This window comes from Eubalaena glacialis, chromosome 4, assembly GCF_028564815.1.
Source record: "Eubalaena glacialis isolate mEubGla1 chromosome 4, mEubGla1.1.hap2.+ XY, whole genome shotgun sequence".
NCBI lineage: Eukaryota > Metazoa > Chordata > Mammalia > Artiodactyla > Balaenidae > Eubalaena > Eubalaena glacialis.
Window position 1 is genome coordinate 47,662,775 of NC_083719.1, and position 18,889 is coordinate 47,681,663.

At 38.0% G+C, this 18,889-nt stretch overlaps 1 protein-coding gene across 1 annotated transcript in view; it reads right to left on the reverse strand.

Moving 5' to 3' along the window:
- The window catches only part of DEPDC1B (DEP domain containing 1B), a 117,736-nt gene that overhangs the window by 8,596 nt on the left and 90,251 nt on the right, over positions 1–18,889 (reverse strand). Inside the window, exons 8-9 of the mRNA XM_061187820.1 lie at positions 9,737–9,903; positions 7,091–7,267 (exon numbers count right to left, since the gene is read on the reverse strand). Of these exons, the coding sequence (XP_061043803.1) occupies positions 7,091–7,267; positions 9,737–9,903 (344 nt within the window). The remainder of the gene's footprint in view (positions 1–7,090; positions 7,268–9,736; positions 9,904–18,889) is intronic.

Consider the following 18,889-nt stretch of genomic DNA (forward strand, 5'->3'; position numbering starts at 1 on the left):
TCCAACCAAAAGACAGAGTCTTGCTGAATGAATACAAAATCAAGACCCATATATATGCTGTCTACAAGAGACCCACTTCAGACCTAGGGAAACATACAGACTGAAAGTGAGGGGATGGAAAAAGATATTCCATGCAAATGGAAATCAAAAGAAAGCTGGAGTGGCAATACTCATATCAGATAAAATAGACTTTAAAATAAAGAATGTTACAAGAGACAAGGAAGAACACTACATAATGATCAAGGGATCAATCCAAGAAGAAGATATAACAATTATAAATATATATGCACCCAACATAGGAGCACCTCAATACATAAGGCAACCACTAACAGCTCTAAAAGAGGAAATTGACAGTAACACAATAATAGTGGGGGACTTTAACACCTCACTTACACCAATGGACAGATCATCCAAAATGAAAATAAATAAGGAAACAGAAGCTTTAAATGACACAATAGACCATATAGGTTTAATTGATATTTACAGGACATTCCAGGATAGATCACATCTTGGGTCACAAATCAAGCCTCAGTAAATTTCAGAAAATTGAAATCATATCAAGCATCTTTTCTACCACAACACTATGAGATTAGAAATGAATTACAGGGAAAAAAATGTAAAAAACACAAACACAAGGAGGCTAAACAGTACGTTACTAAATAACCAAGAGATCACTGAAGAAATCAAAGAGGAAATCAAAAAATACCTAGAGACAAATGACAATAGAAACACGACAATCCAAAACCTACGGGATGCAGCAAAAGCAGTTCTAAGAGGGAAGTTTATAGCTATACAAGCCTACCTCAAGAAACAAGAAAAAACTTAAATAAACAATCTAACCTTACACCTAAAGGAACTAGAGAAAGAAGAACAAACAAAACCCAAAGTTAGCAGAAGGAAAGAAATCATAAAGATCAGTGCAGAAATAAATGAAATAGAAACAAAGAAAACAATAGCAAAGATCAAAAAAACTAAAAGCTGGTTCTTTGAGAAGATAAACAAAATTGATAAACAATTAGCCAGACTCATCAACAAAAAGAGGGAGAGGACTCAAATCAATAAAATTGAATAGAATGAAATGAAAAAGGAGAAGTTACAACAGACACCACAGAAATACAAAGCATACTAAGAGACTACTACAAGCAACTCTATGCCAATAAAATGGAAAACCTGCAAGAAATGGACAAATTCTTAGAAAGGTATAACCTTCCAAGACTGAACCAGGAAGAAACAGAAAATATGAACAGACCAATCACAAGTAATGAAATTGAAACTGTGATTAAAAATCTTCCAACAAACAAAAGTCCAGGACCAGATGGCTTCACAGGTGAATTCTATCAAACATTTAGAAAAGAGCTAACAGCCACCCTTCTCAAACTCTTCCAAAAAACTGCAGAGGAAGGAACACTCCCAAACTCATTCTATGAGGCCACCATCACCCTGATACCAAAACCAGACAAAGATACTACAAAAAAAGAAAATTAGGGCTTCCCTGGTGGCGCAGTGGTTGAGAGTCTGCCTGCCAATGCACGGGACACGGGTTCGAGCCCGGGTCTGGGAAGATCCCACATGCCGCGGAGCAACTGGGCCCGTGAGCCACAACTACTGAGCCTGCGTGTCTGGAGCCTGTGCTCCGCAACAAGAGAGGCCGCGATGGTGAGAGGCCCGCACTTGCCGCAACTAGAGAAAGCCCTCGCACAGAAACGAAGACCCAACACAGCCAAAAATAAATAATAAATTTAAAAAAAAAAAAAAAAAGAAAATTACAGACCAATATCACTGATGAATATAGATGCAAAAATCCTCAACAAAATACTAGCAAACAAAATCCAACAACACATTAAAAGGATCATAGACCATGATCAAGTGGGATTTATCCCAGGGATGCAAGGATTCTTCAATATACGCAAATCAATCAGTGTGATACACCATATTAACAAATTGAAGAATAAAAACCATATGATCATCTCAATAGATACAGAAAAAGCTTTTGAGAAAATTCAACACCCATTTACGATAAAAGCTCTCCAGAAAGTGGGCACAGAGGGAACCTACCTCAACATAATAAAGACCATATACGACAAACCCGCAGCAAACATCATTCTCAATGGTGAAAAACTGAAAGCATTTCCTCTAAGATCAGGAACAAGACAAGGATGTTCACTCTCACCACTATTATTCAACATAGTTTTGGAAGTTGTAGCCATGGCAATCAGAGAAGAAAAAGAAATAAAAGGAATCCAAATTGGAAAAGAAGAAGTAAAACTGTCACTGTTTGCAGATGACATGATACTATACATAGAGAATCCTAAAAATGTCAACAGAAAACTACTAGAGCTCATCAATGAATTTGGTAAAGTTGCAGGATACAAAATTAATGCACAGAAATCTCTTGCATTCCTATACACTAATGATGAAAAATCTGAAAGAGAAATTAAGGAAACACTCCCATTTACCACTGCAACAAAAAGAATAAAATACCTAGGTATATATCTACCTAGGAAGACAAAAGACCTGTATGCCGAAAACTATAAGACACTGATGAAAGAAATTAAAGATGATACCAACAGATGGAGAGATATACCATGTTCTTGGATTGGAAGAATCAATATTGTGAAAATGACTATACTACCCAAAGCAATCTACAGATTCAATGCAATCCCTATCAAATTACCAATGGCATTTTTTACGGAACTAGAACAAAAAATCTTAAAATTTGTATGGAGACACAAAAGACCCCGAATAGCCAAAGCAGACTTGAGGGGAAAAAATGGAGCAGGAGGAATCAGACTCCCTGACTTCAGACTATACTACAAAGCTATAGTAATCAAGACAATATGGTACTGGCACAAAAACAGAAACATAGATCAATGGAACAAGATAGAAAGCCCAGAGATAAACCCACGCACCTATGGTCAACTAATCTATGACAAAGGGGGCAAGGATATACAATGGAGAAAAGACAGTCTTTTCAGTAAGTGGTGCTGGGAAAACTGGACAGCTACATGTAAAAGAATGAAATTAGAACACTTCCTAACACCATACACAAAAATAAACTCAAAATGGATTAGAGAACTAAATGTAAGACAGGACACCATAAAACTCTTAGAGGAAAACATAGGAAGAACACTCTTTGACATAAATCACAGCAAGATCTTTTTTTGATCCACCTCCTAGAGTAATGGAAATAAAAACAAAACTAAACAAATGGGACCTAATGAAACTTCAAAGCTTTTGCACAGCAAAGGAAACCATAAACAAGACGAAAACACAACCCTCAGAATGGGAGAAAATATTTGCAAACGATTCAACGGACAAAGGATTAATCTCCAAAATATATAAACAGCTCATTCAGCTCAATATTAAAAAAACATCCAAAAATGGGCAGAAGACCTAAATAGACATTTCTCCAAAGAAGACATACAGATGGCCAAGAAGCACATGAAAAGCTGCTCAACATCACTAATTATTAGAGAAATGCAAATCAAAACTACAATGAGGTATCACCTCACACCAGTTAGAATGGGCATCATCAGAAAATCTACAAACAACAAATGCTGGAGAGGGTGTGGAGAAAAGGGAACCCTCTTGCACTGTTGGTGGAAATGTAAATTGATACAGCCACTATGGAGAACAGTATGGAGGTTCCTTAAAAAACTAAAAATAGAATTACCATATGATCCAGCAATCCCACTACTGGGCATATACCCAGAGAGAACCATAATTCAAAAAGACACATGCACCCCAATGTTCATTGCAGCACTATTTACAATAGCCAGGTCCTGGAAGCAACCTAAATGCCCATCGACAGACAAATGGATAAAGAAGTTGTGGTACATATATACAAAGGAATATTACTCAGCCATAAAAAGGAACGAAATTGGGTCATTTGTTGAGACGTGGATGGATCTAGAGACTGTCATACAGAGTGAAGTAAGTCAGAAAGAGAAAAACAAATATCGTATATTAACGCATGTATGTGGAACCTAGAAAAATGGTATAGATGAACCGGTTTGCAGGGCAGAAGTTGAGACACAGATGTAGAGAATAAACGTATGGACACCAAGGGGGGAAAGCCGTGGCGGGGTGGGAATGGTGATGTGATGAATTGGGTGATTGGGATTGACATGTATACACTGATGTGTATAAAACTGATGACTAATAAGAACCTGCTGTATAAAAAAATAAATTAAATAAAATTCAAAAATAAAAAAATTTTTTTAAATAAATAAATGTGTTGCCAAGAAGGGTTATTCCATGAAGAACATTCCATGTCTCAGCATCAGTTTACCAGGTCATTTAGACACAACCCAAGAGAAACAGACCAGAACCATAAGGAAAGGAGGACACACAGAACACTTAATTTTTATTTGAACCAAGAATTCTGGAAAAAGTAGAAAAGGGCCAGAATAAAGGGTGAGGCCCAGGTAAAATGTGCCAGCCGAAGCCTAGGACATGAGAAAAACACAAGATATCTATGATTAAAGGGTACAAGAGGAAGAAGAGGGTTACAGACAAGGTCAACAGAAGGTTGGTGTCAAAAACAATGCTGACCTCACTGTTTACCTATCCCAGGGTCAGCCCTGAAACTGCCCCAAAACAATTCACCAGAACAGTCCAAGTAACACTTCGTTTTCAGAAAGGTACCACCCTAAATGTGTTATGACGGAGGGGCTGAGTACCCTGTGTGAGAGAAGAGAGATCTATAGGCTTTGAGCACTAAAACAAACAATTGTTTGGCAATTCTAATGAGTGTGTACTTCTAAGAGAGAAATTTTAACTGGACAATTGGGTGGTTACTGATTTTATTAAGGGCCATCACAGGTCATGCTACTCTGCGGTTAAGTTAATCATCACTCAGCCTTCTGATCTTCAGCTGACAGTGAAGGGCTCACAGGGTTACGTTCCTGCAATACACGCCTGTGCCATGTGAATACACAAGCCCAGCAAGGATGCAGAGCAACGGAGTCACTGCTATCACTTTTCCTTACAGAAATTCCGTAAAAGTATTTCTTTTCATTTTTATGTTTTTTTTTTAAGTTTGGCTCATAAAATATCAAGGGGAGGTGGGAGATTAAAAGAACAGTAATATTACACTTTTCACCCATTTAAATGGCAAAGGTATGTATGTTAATAATAATACCCAAAGTAGTCAAGGGTGTAAAGAAATGAACACTTTCTTATACCAACAATGGGAATGTAACTTGGAACAATCACTCTAAATGGAAATTTGACAATATGCAATCAATGTTTAACACACATTCATTGTCTTTGACCATGAAATGCCACTCCTAGGAATTTATTCTTAGAAAGTAATCACAGATGGACCAAAAAAAAATCTAACTATAAAAATATTTAGTTATAATGCTTGTAAAATAGAAAAAAAAATGGAAACAATATAAATATCAACCAAAGAAAATCATTTAAATAAATTATGGTATATTCATATTATGGAATATTATGTTACCAATCATAATGATATTGTGGAATATATAACAATAATGTTGATAATAATAACAGCAGCAGTACCAAATGAGGGCTTACTATGTGATAAACATTATTCTAAGCACTTTACATGTCTTAAGCCATTCAATCCCCAAAATAGCCTTAGGAGGTAGCTATTAACTATTGTTATCCCATTTTACAGATGAAAAAAAGAGATGTTGGGGCAGATGCTAAAGCAGAGAGTCGTTATACAACATGCCAAGGTCACATGGCTAATAAAGGGCACATCAGAAATTCAAACACCATTTAGTCTGTGCTCCTGGCCATTCTGGGTCAATCAAGAATATTTAATGATGTGGAAACTTCTTCTTGTTGTATTGTTAAGAGAAAGTAAGTTATAAAAGAGGAACAAAGGAAGGAGGGAGGGAAAGAAGGAAGGAAGGGAGGGAGAGGGGGAAATAGAAAAGACTCTTAACACTGAACATTTAGAGTTACTCTGATATTTTTTAGTGTGTGTTTTCTCTATTTTCCAAATTCCTTCAATGTATTAGGTGATAATTACCAAAAAATAGGAAAATTTTTTATTTTAATTTTTAAACTGCACACTGAAAACAGATGGTTATTTACTTTTATGATACTTTGGGAGGTAGCAGCTCACTGGTCCTTAATTGTGGAGCCTCAAAAAATGCTTAAGGGGAAAGAGGGCCAGTCATTCAGAAGGAGACAAGCAGACCTGCCTGCCTTTAACCAACATTTCTGTTCCTGCAGGCTGACAACAAACCCCTCTGGGGGGCCCACGTGATAGTAATACATTACATTTCTTTTGCATCATTTTAATATAATGACTGCAATGACAAAAACAATAAATACCTTTCAAAAAGTATCTGCCATATGACAGACATTTTTGCCAGGGGTTTTACAATGTAGTATCTACTCTTTACAACAACTTCATCGAGTAGGCATTGACCATTTTAACACTTGCAGAAACTAAAATCCAGAGGGCTTAAGGGACTTGCCCAAAGCCACATAACCAGGAAAGTGGGGAGCCAGGAGTCTGGCCCAGGTCCTTATGGCTCTGAAGCAGGGTTCTTCTACCACACCATGTTTTACAGTGAGGCAGTATGGCATAGTAGTTAAGAGCACTGATTCTGGAAAACGATTTTATCAATTTGAATCCTAGCTCTGTGACCTTGGACAAATTACTTATGCTCTCTCTGCCTTGGCCTTCTCATTCAAAAACTAGTACCTAGGTGGCAGGGCTATTATGAATCAAGACTTTATTGCACATAAATCACTTCCATCAGGAAGTATATGTAGATTCTGAACAAACCCATTCTAGGAATTTGCAACCAAAAGTATGCAGCATTGATCAACACAACAAAACCTAGTGGGCATTCCACAAATTTTCAAAGATAATAACAAACACGTGCAGTGCCTACTATGTGCCACGCCTGGTTATAAGCACTTTGTACAAATTAACTCACTCAATCTTCAAAACAAAAAATGCCAAGAAGCCTAGCAAACTTACATAACTTTCTACTGGCAATTTTATAATTATAAAATTATATTTATATAATTATAATAATATATTTAATTATATTAAATAATATATATAATTATATAATTATAATATCCCTTCCTTTACCTGGACTCTTCGTAGATGGGCCACACGCTCCTCTATGGAGGTCTGCAAGGCCAAAGGGACTTTCAGAATCTCTTGGTAATTGTCCATCAGAAACGTCACCAACCTAGCAGCTAATAAATCATCCAAGTCCACTTCATCTTTGGAACACAAGATGCAATGGGAAAATGTCTGAACCATCTAAAAAAAAAAAAAATTGGGGGTAGGGAGGGTGAATTTTTAAATAAACACAGATGAGGTTTTTTCCCTACTCTGAACTAAATGCCATCTAATTTGCAAAAAGCAAATGTGACCAGTCAGTGAGAAATGGCCCACAGCACAGGGTGCACATCTCACCTGGCACCTGGCCACACCTAGTCATCTCAGATGGGCTGATCTTCTCATCAACCAGCATGAACAGAATGTGCGTCACATCTCACAGAGACTTAGCAGAGATGCTTGTCTGAGCAGTTTTTAAAGGCACCCCCTTTTATAGATGGTTTTAAATATATATATTTAAACAAATTCTGAAAATTATTATCACCATCACAACTTGGATCATGTAGCACTTTTAAGTTAAAAGTACTTTATAGCCATTTAGTCTAATAATATCCTAATTTCATTATTGTCTTATTTCGTTGTTTTTTAAAAAAAAAAAAATTTTTGCTAGCACAATCTATGTGCCTCAACGATTAGTTTTTCCTAGTTAATTGTTATTTTCTTCAGGATTTTGTATGTACATTTGACAATCACCTTTGAACAAAACCATCAGAAGTGCATTAGGTGATGAAATACAAAAAATATTATAGCAGTTGTTTCCATAGAATTCATTTTAACTAATCCATTCTTAATGCAATCCTTTGGATGGACTTTTTTTTCCTTTTCCTACTAATTTTATTGTTGACAATCTTATTTCAAAATCTATAAGCATGTAAATGAAACAAGTCAGGCACAGAAAGACAAATACTATATGATATCACTTATATATGGAAACTAAAAAAATACAAGAAACTAGTGAATATAACAAAAAAGAAACAGACTCACAGATATAGTGAACAAACAAGTGGTTACCAGTGGGGAGAGTGAAGAGGGGAGGTGCAATATGTGGAATCTAAAAAAATGGTACAAATGAACCTATTTACAAAACAGAAATTGAGTCACAGATGTAGAAAACAAACTTATAGTTACCAAAAGGGAAAGGGGCAGAGGGATAAATTGGGAGATTGGGATTGACATATACACACTACTATATATAAAATAGATAGCTAATAAGAACCTACTGTATAGCACCTACTGTATCTATTCAACACTCTGTAATGACCTATATGGAAACAGAACCTAAAAAAGAGTAGATATATGTACATGCATAACTGACTCACTTTTCCGTACAGCAGAAACTAACACAACATTGTAAATCAACTATACTCCAATTTAAAAAAAAAGAATTACAAACTATTATGTATAAAATAAGCTACAAGGATATATTATACAGCACAAGAAATATAGCCAATATTTTATACCAACTATAAATGGAACATAATGTTTAAAAATTGTAAATCACTATATTATACGCCTGCAACTTATATAATATTGTACATCAACTACAAGTTTAAAAAACCTATAAGCATGACATCATGTAATTTTGTTTAATAAGACTTCATTTCATCAACATACTGCAGATGATACTTTATCTTCACTCACATATATGTACAGAGGGAGAGACACACACAGAGACTCTTTATTTGGAGACTAGGGACCCCAGGGGATCTGTGAGTGCCTTGAAATTGTATAGAAAATCTTACACATGCATTCTTCTGGGGAATAGGTGCAAAGTTTTCTTCAGCTTTTCAAAAAGGTCCATTAGCCCACCTACCCATCCACCCACCCCCCAAAAAAGGTCAAGAATCACTCTACTGGGTGCTGATTTGTCCTCTGATCTTATGCCACACCTCTAAAAGTCGAACAGTGGACCCTCAGGCATACACAATGGTTCACCAACATATGGAAAGGATGTACATCCCAATGAAACATCAATTTTGCTCTAAGATATTTTTTGAGGAAAATTAATAAATTTTGCTAGTAAATAATTCTAAACCTAGACCCTATTTTAAAACACATGCTGACATGACAAAGTAGAATTCAAAATTAGCCTATGTTTTTAAGCAAAACTGAGAATATATTAAGAAATATCCTCACTCATGGACCCTTAGATCATACCCTGAAAGATACACATTCTTTCCTTCCAAGTTGCCTGGTCTAACTCCATATTTTACTTCTTCCCTCTTTAATCCATGATATATGCTGCATCTTCTCCTACTGGTTATAGTAACAAAGGCTTTGCGACCCTTTTTGTCCTGGAAGAGAGAATGCTGTTTCTTGACAGGCCAGTAATCCTTTCTGTCCACGCTTCCTACTCTTTGTGTTGACAGCAGGCAGGATGCAGCAGCTATCTCTACACTCAGAGTCTACCCCTACTCACTCTTTACTTTTCATTATGTTCTTTAAGTCACTAAGACCAAAAGCACAATACCAGTCTGGGTGGATTCCAAGCCATGGCTCTTTAAGCGAGCCTGCCTTGTACCTTCCTCTGGTTGCCAAGCTAGTAAACTTCACTCAAGTGAATTTTAACCCCAAAACTCCAGTCCTCGTAGATGTTAGAAATCAACCTACCAGTGTTCGGGTGCCAAAGCCATCACACAGTGGTGGCATCTCCTTATTTAAGCAGATCCTTGCCATCATCCTCATCAACAGCTGTAACTTTCTTCTATTTTCAGGAGGCAAGAGGAGGCAGCAAATTTGAAATGCTTCAATGGCCATTTCCTCTTTCTGTAACAAACCTGATTTAGAAAAAAAAAAAAAAGTTTTAATCCTTTAAAAACCTATAGCCTATCTGACTCTATTATGTTCACATTTTTACAAAACATGTATTACTAAAATTATATAAAGCATGTTTGCATGTGCAATTATACTGGGCTAACTGACACAGATCCACTGTCACAAATCAGCATAGAAAACACGAACCACCAACTAGCATTGGCAAATATATAAAACAAATACAGCCATTTCCCCCTCCCACACCCTGGACATATAAAACTAAATTTTCATAGCATTCTTTCCCTCTGAACCAAGAACAGTCAGGTTAAGCCTAACTTAACTCTCAACACTCTGTAAGAGGTCCAAGACAGCATGAGCAAGAACATGAATGTGCCATCACTGCCCTGAAGTTTCCCCTTTTGTACTATTTCCTCATGAGGAGCATGGTCACCATCCTGCATGACTCTCATAGACTAAATAATAGGACTAATGCTGTTAGAGTAGTTCTGGTGCCTCATGGCTCTGCTTCTTTCTAAATAATACCTTCCTCCCACTTAAGCTACTTTTTCTAGCTAAGTGTGATGATTCAATCATGTTACATGTCATCCCTCCTCACCCAATATGATTTTGCTAAAAATTAGGGTATTCTAATATAGTGCTCTCTTCAACCGTATTTGTCTCTGGACACACACACCTCCAAGCCTTCTGAAGAGATGAAACTGCTTTCACCGATTTATTGGTTCATATCTAACTTTTTCAAGTTCCAACTAGTCTCTGCTTGGAGACAAAACCATCTTTTATATTCAGTGAATATTTACTGGCCACGTACGATATGCCAGAAACAATGCTAGGTCTCAGAAATATAAAAATATGCCAGGTACCTTCCTTTAAAGAGCTTATGCACTGTGAGAAGGAGAGGCCCATAAAAAAGTAAGTAGCAAAATGTGAGAGGTGCTGCAAGAGACATGTGCAACAGGCATATTAGGGAACCTGTAAGTCACTCAATAAGACTATAGCATAGGCTGTGAGTGTCCAATAGAAATGAAGCAAAAAAGGTTAGCAGAGGTGAGATCTTAGAAGGCCTTGAATGCCAGACTAAGGACTTTGGGTTTGAAGAAAAAAAAGGAAACGAGCTGGGGAATGATGAGAAAATACTCCTAGAGTTTTGGGGAAAGTTACTCGCTAAGGAGGACATTTGAGCAGAAATCTGAAGAAAATGAGAGTAAGCCTGGCAAATATCACAGAGACAAATTTTCAAGGTAAAGGAAATAGCAATTACAAAGATTGCGACAAGGGAGTATGTCTGGAATGTTTGAGGAACAGCAATGAGGGCAGTGTGAAGAGAAAGGAGTATGCAAGGAATATTCAAGTCAGAAATGAGGTTAGAGAGGAAGCCAAGAGCCAGATCATGTAGAACCTTGTAGACCATCATTAAGGACTCTGGTTTTCACTGTAAGTGACCCAAGAAGCCATTGAAGGATTCTGGGCAGGAGAGCCATTTAATTTGAATTATTTTTACTCTGGCAGCTGTATAGAGAATAGACTATAAGGGGGTAACAGGGAGGGAGGAAGGAAGATTCAAGGCATGATTACAGTCTGTATGAGGTTGGAACTGGTAGCAGTTGGATCTGGTCAAGACCAATTAAATTCTAGATCTATTTCTCCACGAAGTCTTTTACTTTTGCGACAAAGGCTTCTATCACATTAGGCCACAAATCCCTTCTTCTACCAAATTATAAACACCTGTGGAGAGTCAAATTTCACCTTAACTTTATATGTTTCATATATATATATACACACACACAGTTTTATAAATAAGACTTCAAGATAATTGAAATCATAATAAATTTCTTTTGGCAAGCCCTATTTCCTAGTATATGGTACAAAGCATAAAAGTAAACATTCAAGGGTGGGGGGAAGGACAAAATGGTAGAGTAGAAAGACCCTGAACTCACCTTCTCCCATGGGCACACCAAAGTTGCAACTGCTTACAGAGCTATGAAAATGACCTGAAGACTAGCAGAAAAGATTTTCCACAACTAAAGATATAAAGAAAGAGTCACAATGAAACAGGTAGGAGGAGCAGAGATTCAATATTAAAGGACCCACATAAATGAGTGGGCAACCCACAAATGGTAGGAACATCACAACTGCAGAGGTCCTCCCCAGAAAGTGAGGGGTCAGATCCTACATGGGGCTCCCCAGCTTGGGGTTCCTGCACCAGAAGGACAAGCACCCAGGACACTTGGCTTTGAAACCAAGTGGGGCTTACATTCAGGAGGGCTGGAGGGCTGGAGGAAACAGAGACTCCGCTCTTAAAGGGCATGTGCAAAATCTCATGTACTCCGAGTCCCAGCACAGAAGCAGTAGTTTGAAAGGAGCCTGGGTCAAACCGACTTGCTCATCTTGGAGAGTCTCCCAGAGAGGGAGGAGGAGACTGGGATTCTCCCTGGGGGTGGAGACACTGGCAGCAGCCATTTTGGGGAGCTCATTGTACCGTGATGAACCAGTGCTGGCAAGCACCATTTTGGAATCCTCCCTCTAATCTATTAGCGCCAGGGGGCCTGCCCCACCCACCAGCGGGTCCACAGCAGCCATGGACCACCAGATCACAGAGCCAGCCATGTGTGAAGCCTACCCCGCCCTCCAGCAAGGCTACATCCACCACACGACTCAGGGCCTTGCAGTCAATTGGGCTGGGGGTGAAGGGGAGCAGCCCCACCTCCCAGTGCACCCACAGTAGGTGGCCTCACCACAACAAAAGGGCAAACACAGCCTACATAGGGAGCACCCGCAGGGCATATAGCTCTGGTGACCAGAAGGGGGTGATGTGCCGCTGGGTCCCACAATACATCTCCTATATAAAGCTACTTCTCCAAGATCAGGAAATGTAACCAACCTACTAAATACGTAGACATAAAAACAGAAAATTACGCAAAATGAGGATAAGAAGCAATATATTCCAAAAGAAGGAACAACACAAAACCTCAGGGAAAAAACTTAAAGTGGAGATAAGCAATCTACCCAATAAAGAGTTCTGGGTAATGACAATAAAGATACTCACTGAACTCAGGAGAGGAATGGACGAACACAGTGAGAATTTCAACAAAGAGTTAGAAAACATAAAGAACCAAACGAAGTGGAAGAATACAATAATTGAAATACACTAGAAGGAATCAATAGTAGACTAGATATAGTAGACCCAGAGGAACAAATCAGCAATCTGGAAGACAGAGTAGTGGAAATTCACCCAGCTGAACAAAAAGAAACAGAAAAAGAATTTTTTAAAATGAGGATAGTTTAAGAGATCTCTGGAACAGCATTAAGTATGCTAACATTTGAATTATAGGGGTTCCTGAAGGAGAACAGAGAGAGAAGGGGGCAGAGAACTTATTTGAAGAAATCACAGCTGAAAATATCCCTAACCTGGCAAAGGAAAAAGACATCCAGGCCCAGGAAGTAGAGAGAGTCCCAAACAAGATTAACCCCAAAAGGTCCACAACAAGACACATTATAATTAAAATGGCAAAAATTAAATGTAAAGAGAGAATCCTAAAAGCAGCAAGAGAAAATCAACTAGTTAGGTAGGAGGGAAGTCCCATAAAACCACAAGCTGACTTTTCAGCAGAAACTTTGTGGGCCAGAAGGGAGTGGAACAATATACCCAAAGAGATGAAAGGAAAAATACCTACAACCAAGAATACTCTACCCAACAAGGTTATCATTCAGATTTGAAGGAGAGATAAAAAGTTTTACAGATATGCAAAAGCTAGAAAGACTTCAGCACCACCAAACTGGCCTTACAAAAAATGTTAAGGGACTTCTCAAAGCAAAAAAGAAAAGGCCACAACTAGAAATGTAAAAATTATGAAAGGAAAAATCTCACTGGTAAAGGCAAACATACAGTAAAGGTAGTGGATCAACCAGTTATAAAGCTAATAGGAAGTTTAAAAGGGAAAAGTAGTAAAATTCACCTATATCCACAATAAGTAGTCAAAGGATACACAAAACAAAAAGATGAAGAAATCAAAAAATACCCGGAGGCAAATGAGCGGAAATACAATGATCCAAAATTGATGGGATGAAGCAAAAGCAGTTCTGGGAGGGAAGTGACACAAGCTTACTTCAGGAAACAAGAAAATCTCAAACAACCTAAACTTACACCTAAAGGAACTAGAAAAAGAAGAACAAACAAAATCCAAAGTTAGTAGAAGGAAAGAAATAAATATCAGAGAAGAAACAAATGAAAAAAAGACTAAAAACAAAAGACAAACCAAAAAATAAAAAACACCAATTACACTAAAGGCTGGTTCTTTGAAAAGATAAACAAAATTGATAAATCATTAGATTCATCAAGAAAAAAGAGAGAGGGCCCAAATCAATAAAATCAGAAATGAAAGAGGAGAAGTTAAACAGATACCACAGAAATACAAAGGATCATACGAGATTACCGCAAACAAAAATTATATGCCAGTAAATTGGACAACCTAAAAGAAATGGATAACTTCCTAGAAATGTACAGTCTCCCAAGACTAAATCCAAAAGAAATAGAAAACTTGAACAGACCAATTACCAATAATGAAATTGAATCAGTAATCAAAAAACCCCAAACAAACAAAAGTCCAGTACCAGAAAACTGTTAGAACTAATAAACAAATTCAGTAAAGCTGCAGGATACAAAATCAATATACAAAAATCTGTTGCATTACTATACACTAATAATGAACTATCAGAAAAAGAAATTAAGAAAATCCCATTTACAATTGCATCAGAAAGAATAAAATACCTAGGAATAAATCTAATGAAGGAGATAAAAAACTTGTACTCTGAAAACAATGAGACATTAATGAAAGAATTCAAAGATGACAAAAACAACTGGACAGATGTGCAGTGCTCATGCATTCGTGCTCATTGTTAAAATGGCCATACTACCCAAGGCAATCTACAAATTCAATGTAATCCCTAGCAAAATACCACTGGCATTTTCTACAGAACAAGAATAAATAATTCTAAATAATTTTTATGGAAACACAAAAGACCCTGAATAGCCAAAACAATCTTGAGAAGGAAAAACAATGCTGAAGGTAGCATACTCCCTGATTTAAAACTATACTACAAAGCTTCAGTCATCAAAACAGTATGGTACTGGTACAAAAACAGACACACAGATCAATGGAACAGAATAGACAGCCCAGAAGTGAACCACACTAATATGGGCAATTAATCTCCAATAAAGGAGGCAAGAATATACAATAGGGATAAGACAGCCACTTCAATAATTGGTGCTGGGAAAAGTGGAAAACTACACGTAAAAGAATCAAACTGGAGTACTCTCTCACACCATGCACAAAAATAAATTCAAAATGGATTAAAGACTTAAATGTAAGACCTGAAACCATAAAACTTCTAGAAGAAAACAGGCAGCGTGCTCTTTGACACTGGTCTTATAATATTTTTTGGATATGTATCCAAAAAAACAAAAGCAAAAGTAAACAAATGGGACAACATCAAACTAAAAAGCTTTTTGCATGGTGAAGGAAACTATGAACAAAAGGAAAAGGCCAATTACTGAATGGGAGAAGATATTTACAAACAATGTATCCCATAAGGGGTTAATACCCCCCCACAAAAAAAACAGAACTCATACAATTCAACATCAGAAAACCAAACAACCTGATTAAAAAGGGGACAGAGGATCTGAACAGACATTTTTCCAAAGAAAACATACAAATGGCCTACAGGCACATGGAAAGATGTTCAACATCACTCATCATCAGGGAAATGCAAATCAAAACCACAGTGAGATACCACCTCACACCTGTCAGAATGGCTGTTATCAAAAAGACAACAAGTAAGGGTTGGCGAAGATGTGGAGAAAAGGGAACTCTTGTGCACTGTTAATGGGAATGCAAATTGGTGCAGCCATTATGGAAAACATTATAGAGATTTTTCAAAAATTAAAAAATATAACTACCATATGATCTAGCAATTCCACTCTTGGGTATATATCTGAAGAAAACAAAAACACTAATTATAAAAGATACATGCACCCCTATTTCATTCCAGCATTATTTACAATAGCCAAGATATGGAAGCAACCAAAGTGACCATCAATAGATGAATGGATAAAGAAGGTGTGTGTGTGTGTGTGTGTGTGTGTGTGTGTATGTATGTATATATCACACACACACAATGGAATATTACTCAGCCATTAAAAAGAATGAAATCTTGCCACTGCAACAACATAGATGGACCTAGAGGGTATTATGCTAAGTAAAATAAGTCAAAGAAAGACAAATACTGTATGATTTCATTTATATGTGCAATCTAAAAAACCAAAGAAATGAACAAACATAATAAAACAAAAACAGAGCTATAGATACGTAGAACGAACAGGTGATTGCCAGAGGGGAGATGTGTGGGGAGAGGAAAGAAAAAGTGAGAGAGACTAAGAGGTACAAACTTCCAGTTGCAAAATAAATGCGTCACAGGTATGAAATTACATATACATACATTTAGTACATTAGGGGAATATAGTCAGTAACTACGTAATATCTTGTATGGTGACATATTGTAAAAAGACTCATCTTGGTGATCACTTTAAAATGTACAGAAATATCAAATCACTATGCTGTATAACAGGAATTAACGTACTGTTGCAGGTCAATTATACATCGAAAACAAACAAATAGACAAACTCATAGCAAAAGAGATCAGATTTCTGGTTACCAGAGGCAGGGGTTGGGGGGATTGGATGAAGGCAATCAAAGGTACAAACATCCAGTTATAAGGTAAATAAGTACTAGGAATGTGATGTACAACAAAATAAATATAATCAACACTACTGTATGTTATATACGAAAATTGTTAACAGAGTATATCCTAAGAGTTCTCCTCACAAGGAAAAAAAAATTTTTTTGTCTATTTCTTTAATTCTGCATCTATAATGACATGATGGATGTTCACTAAACTTATTCTGGTAATCATTTCAGGATGTATGCAAGTCAAATCATTATGCTATTTATGTTAAACTTATAAGGTGTTGTATGTCAATAGTATCTTAATAAAACTGGAAGAAAAAATATTAAAAAAGAAAAAAGAAAGCAAACAGAAACAAAATAAAGAAAGAAAATCATCTGTTTAAAGAAAAAATAACAACAATATATAGTAGGGTTATAACACGTTATTAAAAATATATGTAGCAGAGGGAGTCAGGGCAAGATGGCGGAAGAGTAAGACGCGGAGATCACCTTCCTTCCCACAGATACAGTAGAAATACATCTACACGTGGAACTGCTCCTACAGAACACCCACTGAACGCTGGCAGAAGACGTCAGAGCTCCCAAAAGGCAAGAAACTCCCCACGTACTTGGGTAGGGCAAAAGAAAAAAAGAAAAAACATAGACAAAAGAATAGGGACGGGACCTGCACCAGTGGGAGGGAGCTGTGAAGGAGGAAAGGCTTCCACACACTAGGAAGCCCCTTCGTGGGCAGAGACTGCGGGTGGCAGAGGGGGGAAGCTTCAGAGCCACGGAGGAGAGCGCAGCCACAGGGGTGCGGAGGGCAAAGCGGAGAGATTCCCGCACAGAGGATCGGCGCCGAGCAGCACTCACCAGCCCGAGAGGCTTGTCTGCTCCCCCGCCGGGGTGGGCGGGGGCTGGGAGCTGAGGCTCGGGCTTCGGTCGGATCGCAGGGAGAGGACGGGGGTTGGCTGTGTGAACACAGCCTGAAGGGGCTGGCGCACCACAGCTAGCCGGGAGGGAGCCCGAGAAAAAGTCTGCAGCTGCTGAAGAGGCAAGAGACTTTTTCTTGCCTCTTTGTTTCGCGGTGCGCAAGGAGAGGGGATTCAGAGCGCCGCTTAAACGAACTCCAGAGACGGGCGCGAGCCGCGGCTATCAGCGCGGACCCCAGAGGCGGGCATGAGACGCTAAGGCTGCTGCTGCCGCCACCAAACAGCCTGTGTGCGAGCACAGGTCAGTCTCCACACCGCCCCTCCCGGGAGCCTGTGCAGCCCGCCACGGCCAGGGTCCCGGGATCCAGGGACAACTTCCCCAGGAGAGCGCCCGGCGCGCCTCAGCTGCTGCAACATCATGCTGGCTTCTGCCGCCGCAGGCTCGCCCCGCCTCCTCCGTACCGCTCCCTCCCCCCGGCCTGACTGAGCCAGAGCCCCCGAATCAGCTGCTCCTTTAACCCCGTTCTGTCTGGGCAGGGAACAGACGCCTTCAGGCGACCTACATGCAGAGGTGGGTCCAAATCCAAAGCTGAGCCCCGGGAGCTGTACGAACAAAGAAGAGAAAGGGAAATCTCTCCCAGCAGCCTCAGAAGCAGCGGATTAAAGCTCCACAAACAACTTGATGTGCCTGCATCTGTTGAATACCTGAATAGACAACGAATCATCCCAAATTTAGGAGGTGGACTTTGAGAGCAGGATATATTAATTTTTCCCCTTTTCCTTTTTTTGTGAGTGTATATGTGTATGCTTCTGGGTGAGATTTTGTCTGTATAGCTTTGCTCTCACCGTTAGTCCTAGGGTTAGGCCTGTCCTTTTTTTTTTTTTTTTACTTAAAAAATTTTTTTTCTTTTTTCCCTAATAAATGTTTTCTTAATAATTTTTTCCTTATTTTCTATTTTTAAAAATTAAAAAAAAATTTTTTTACTAAGTTTTTTCATATTTTTTATTTTAAAAAATTTAAAATAATTTTTTTCTTAATAAATTTTTTCTTAATAATTTTTTTCTTATTTTTTATTATAAAAAATTAATAAATCTATTTTAAAAATTAAAAAAATTTTTTTTCTAAATAAATTTATTCTTAATTTTTTTTCTTATTTTTTATTATAATAGCTTTATTTTATTTTATTTTATCCTCTTTCTTTCTATTTTTTCTCCCTTTTATTCTGAGCCGTGTGGATGAAAGGCTCTTGGTGCTCCAGCCAGGCATCAGGGCTGTGCCTCTGAGGTGGGAGAGCCAACTTCAGGACACTGGTCCACAAGAGACCTCCCAGCTCCAC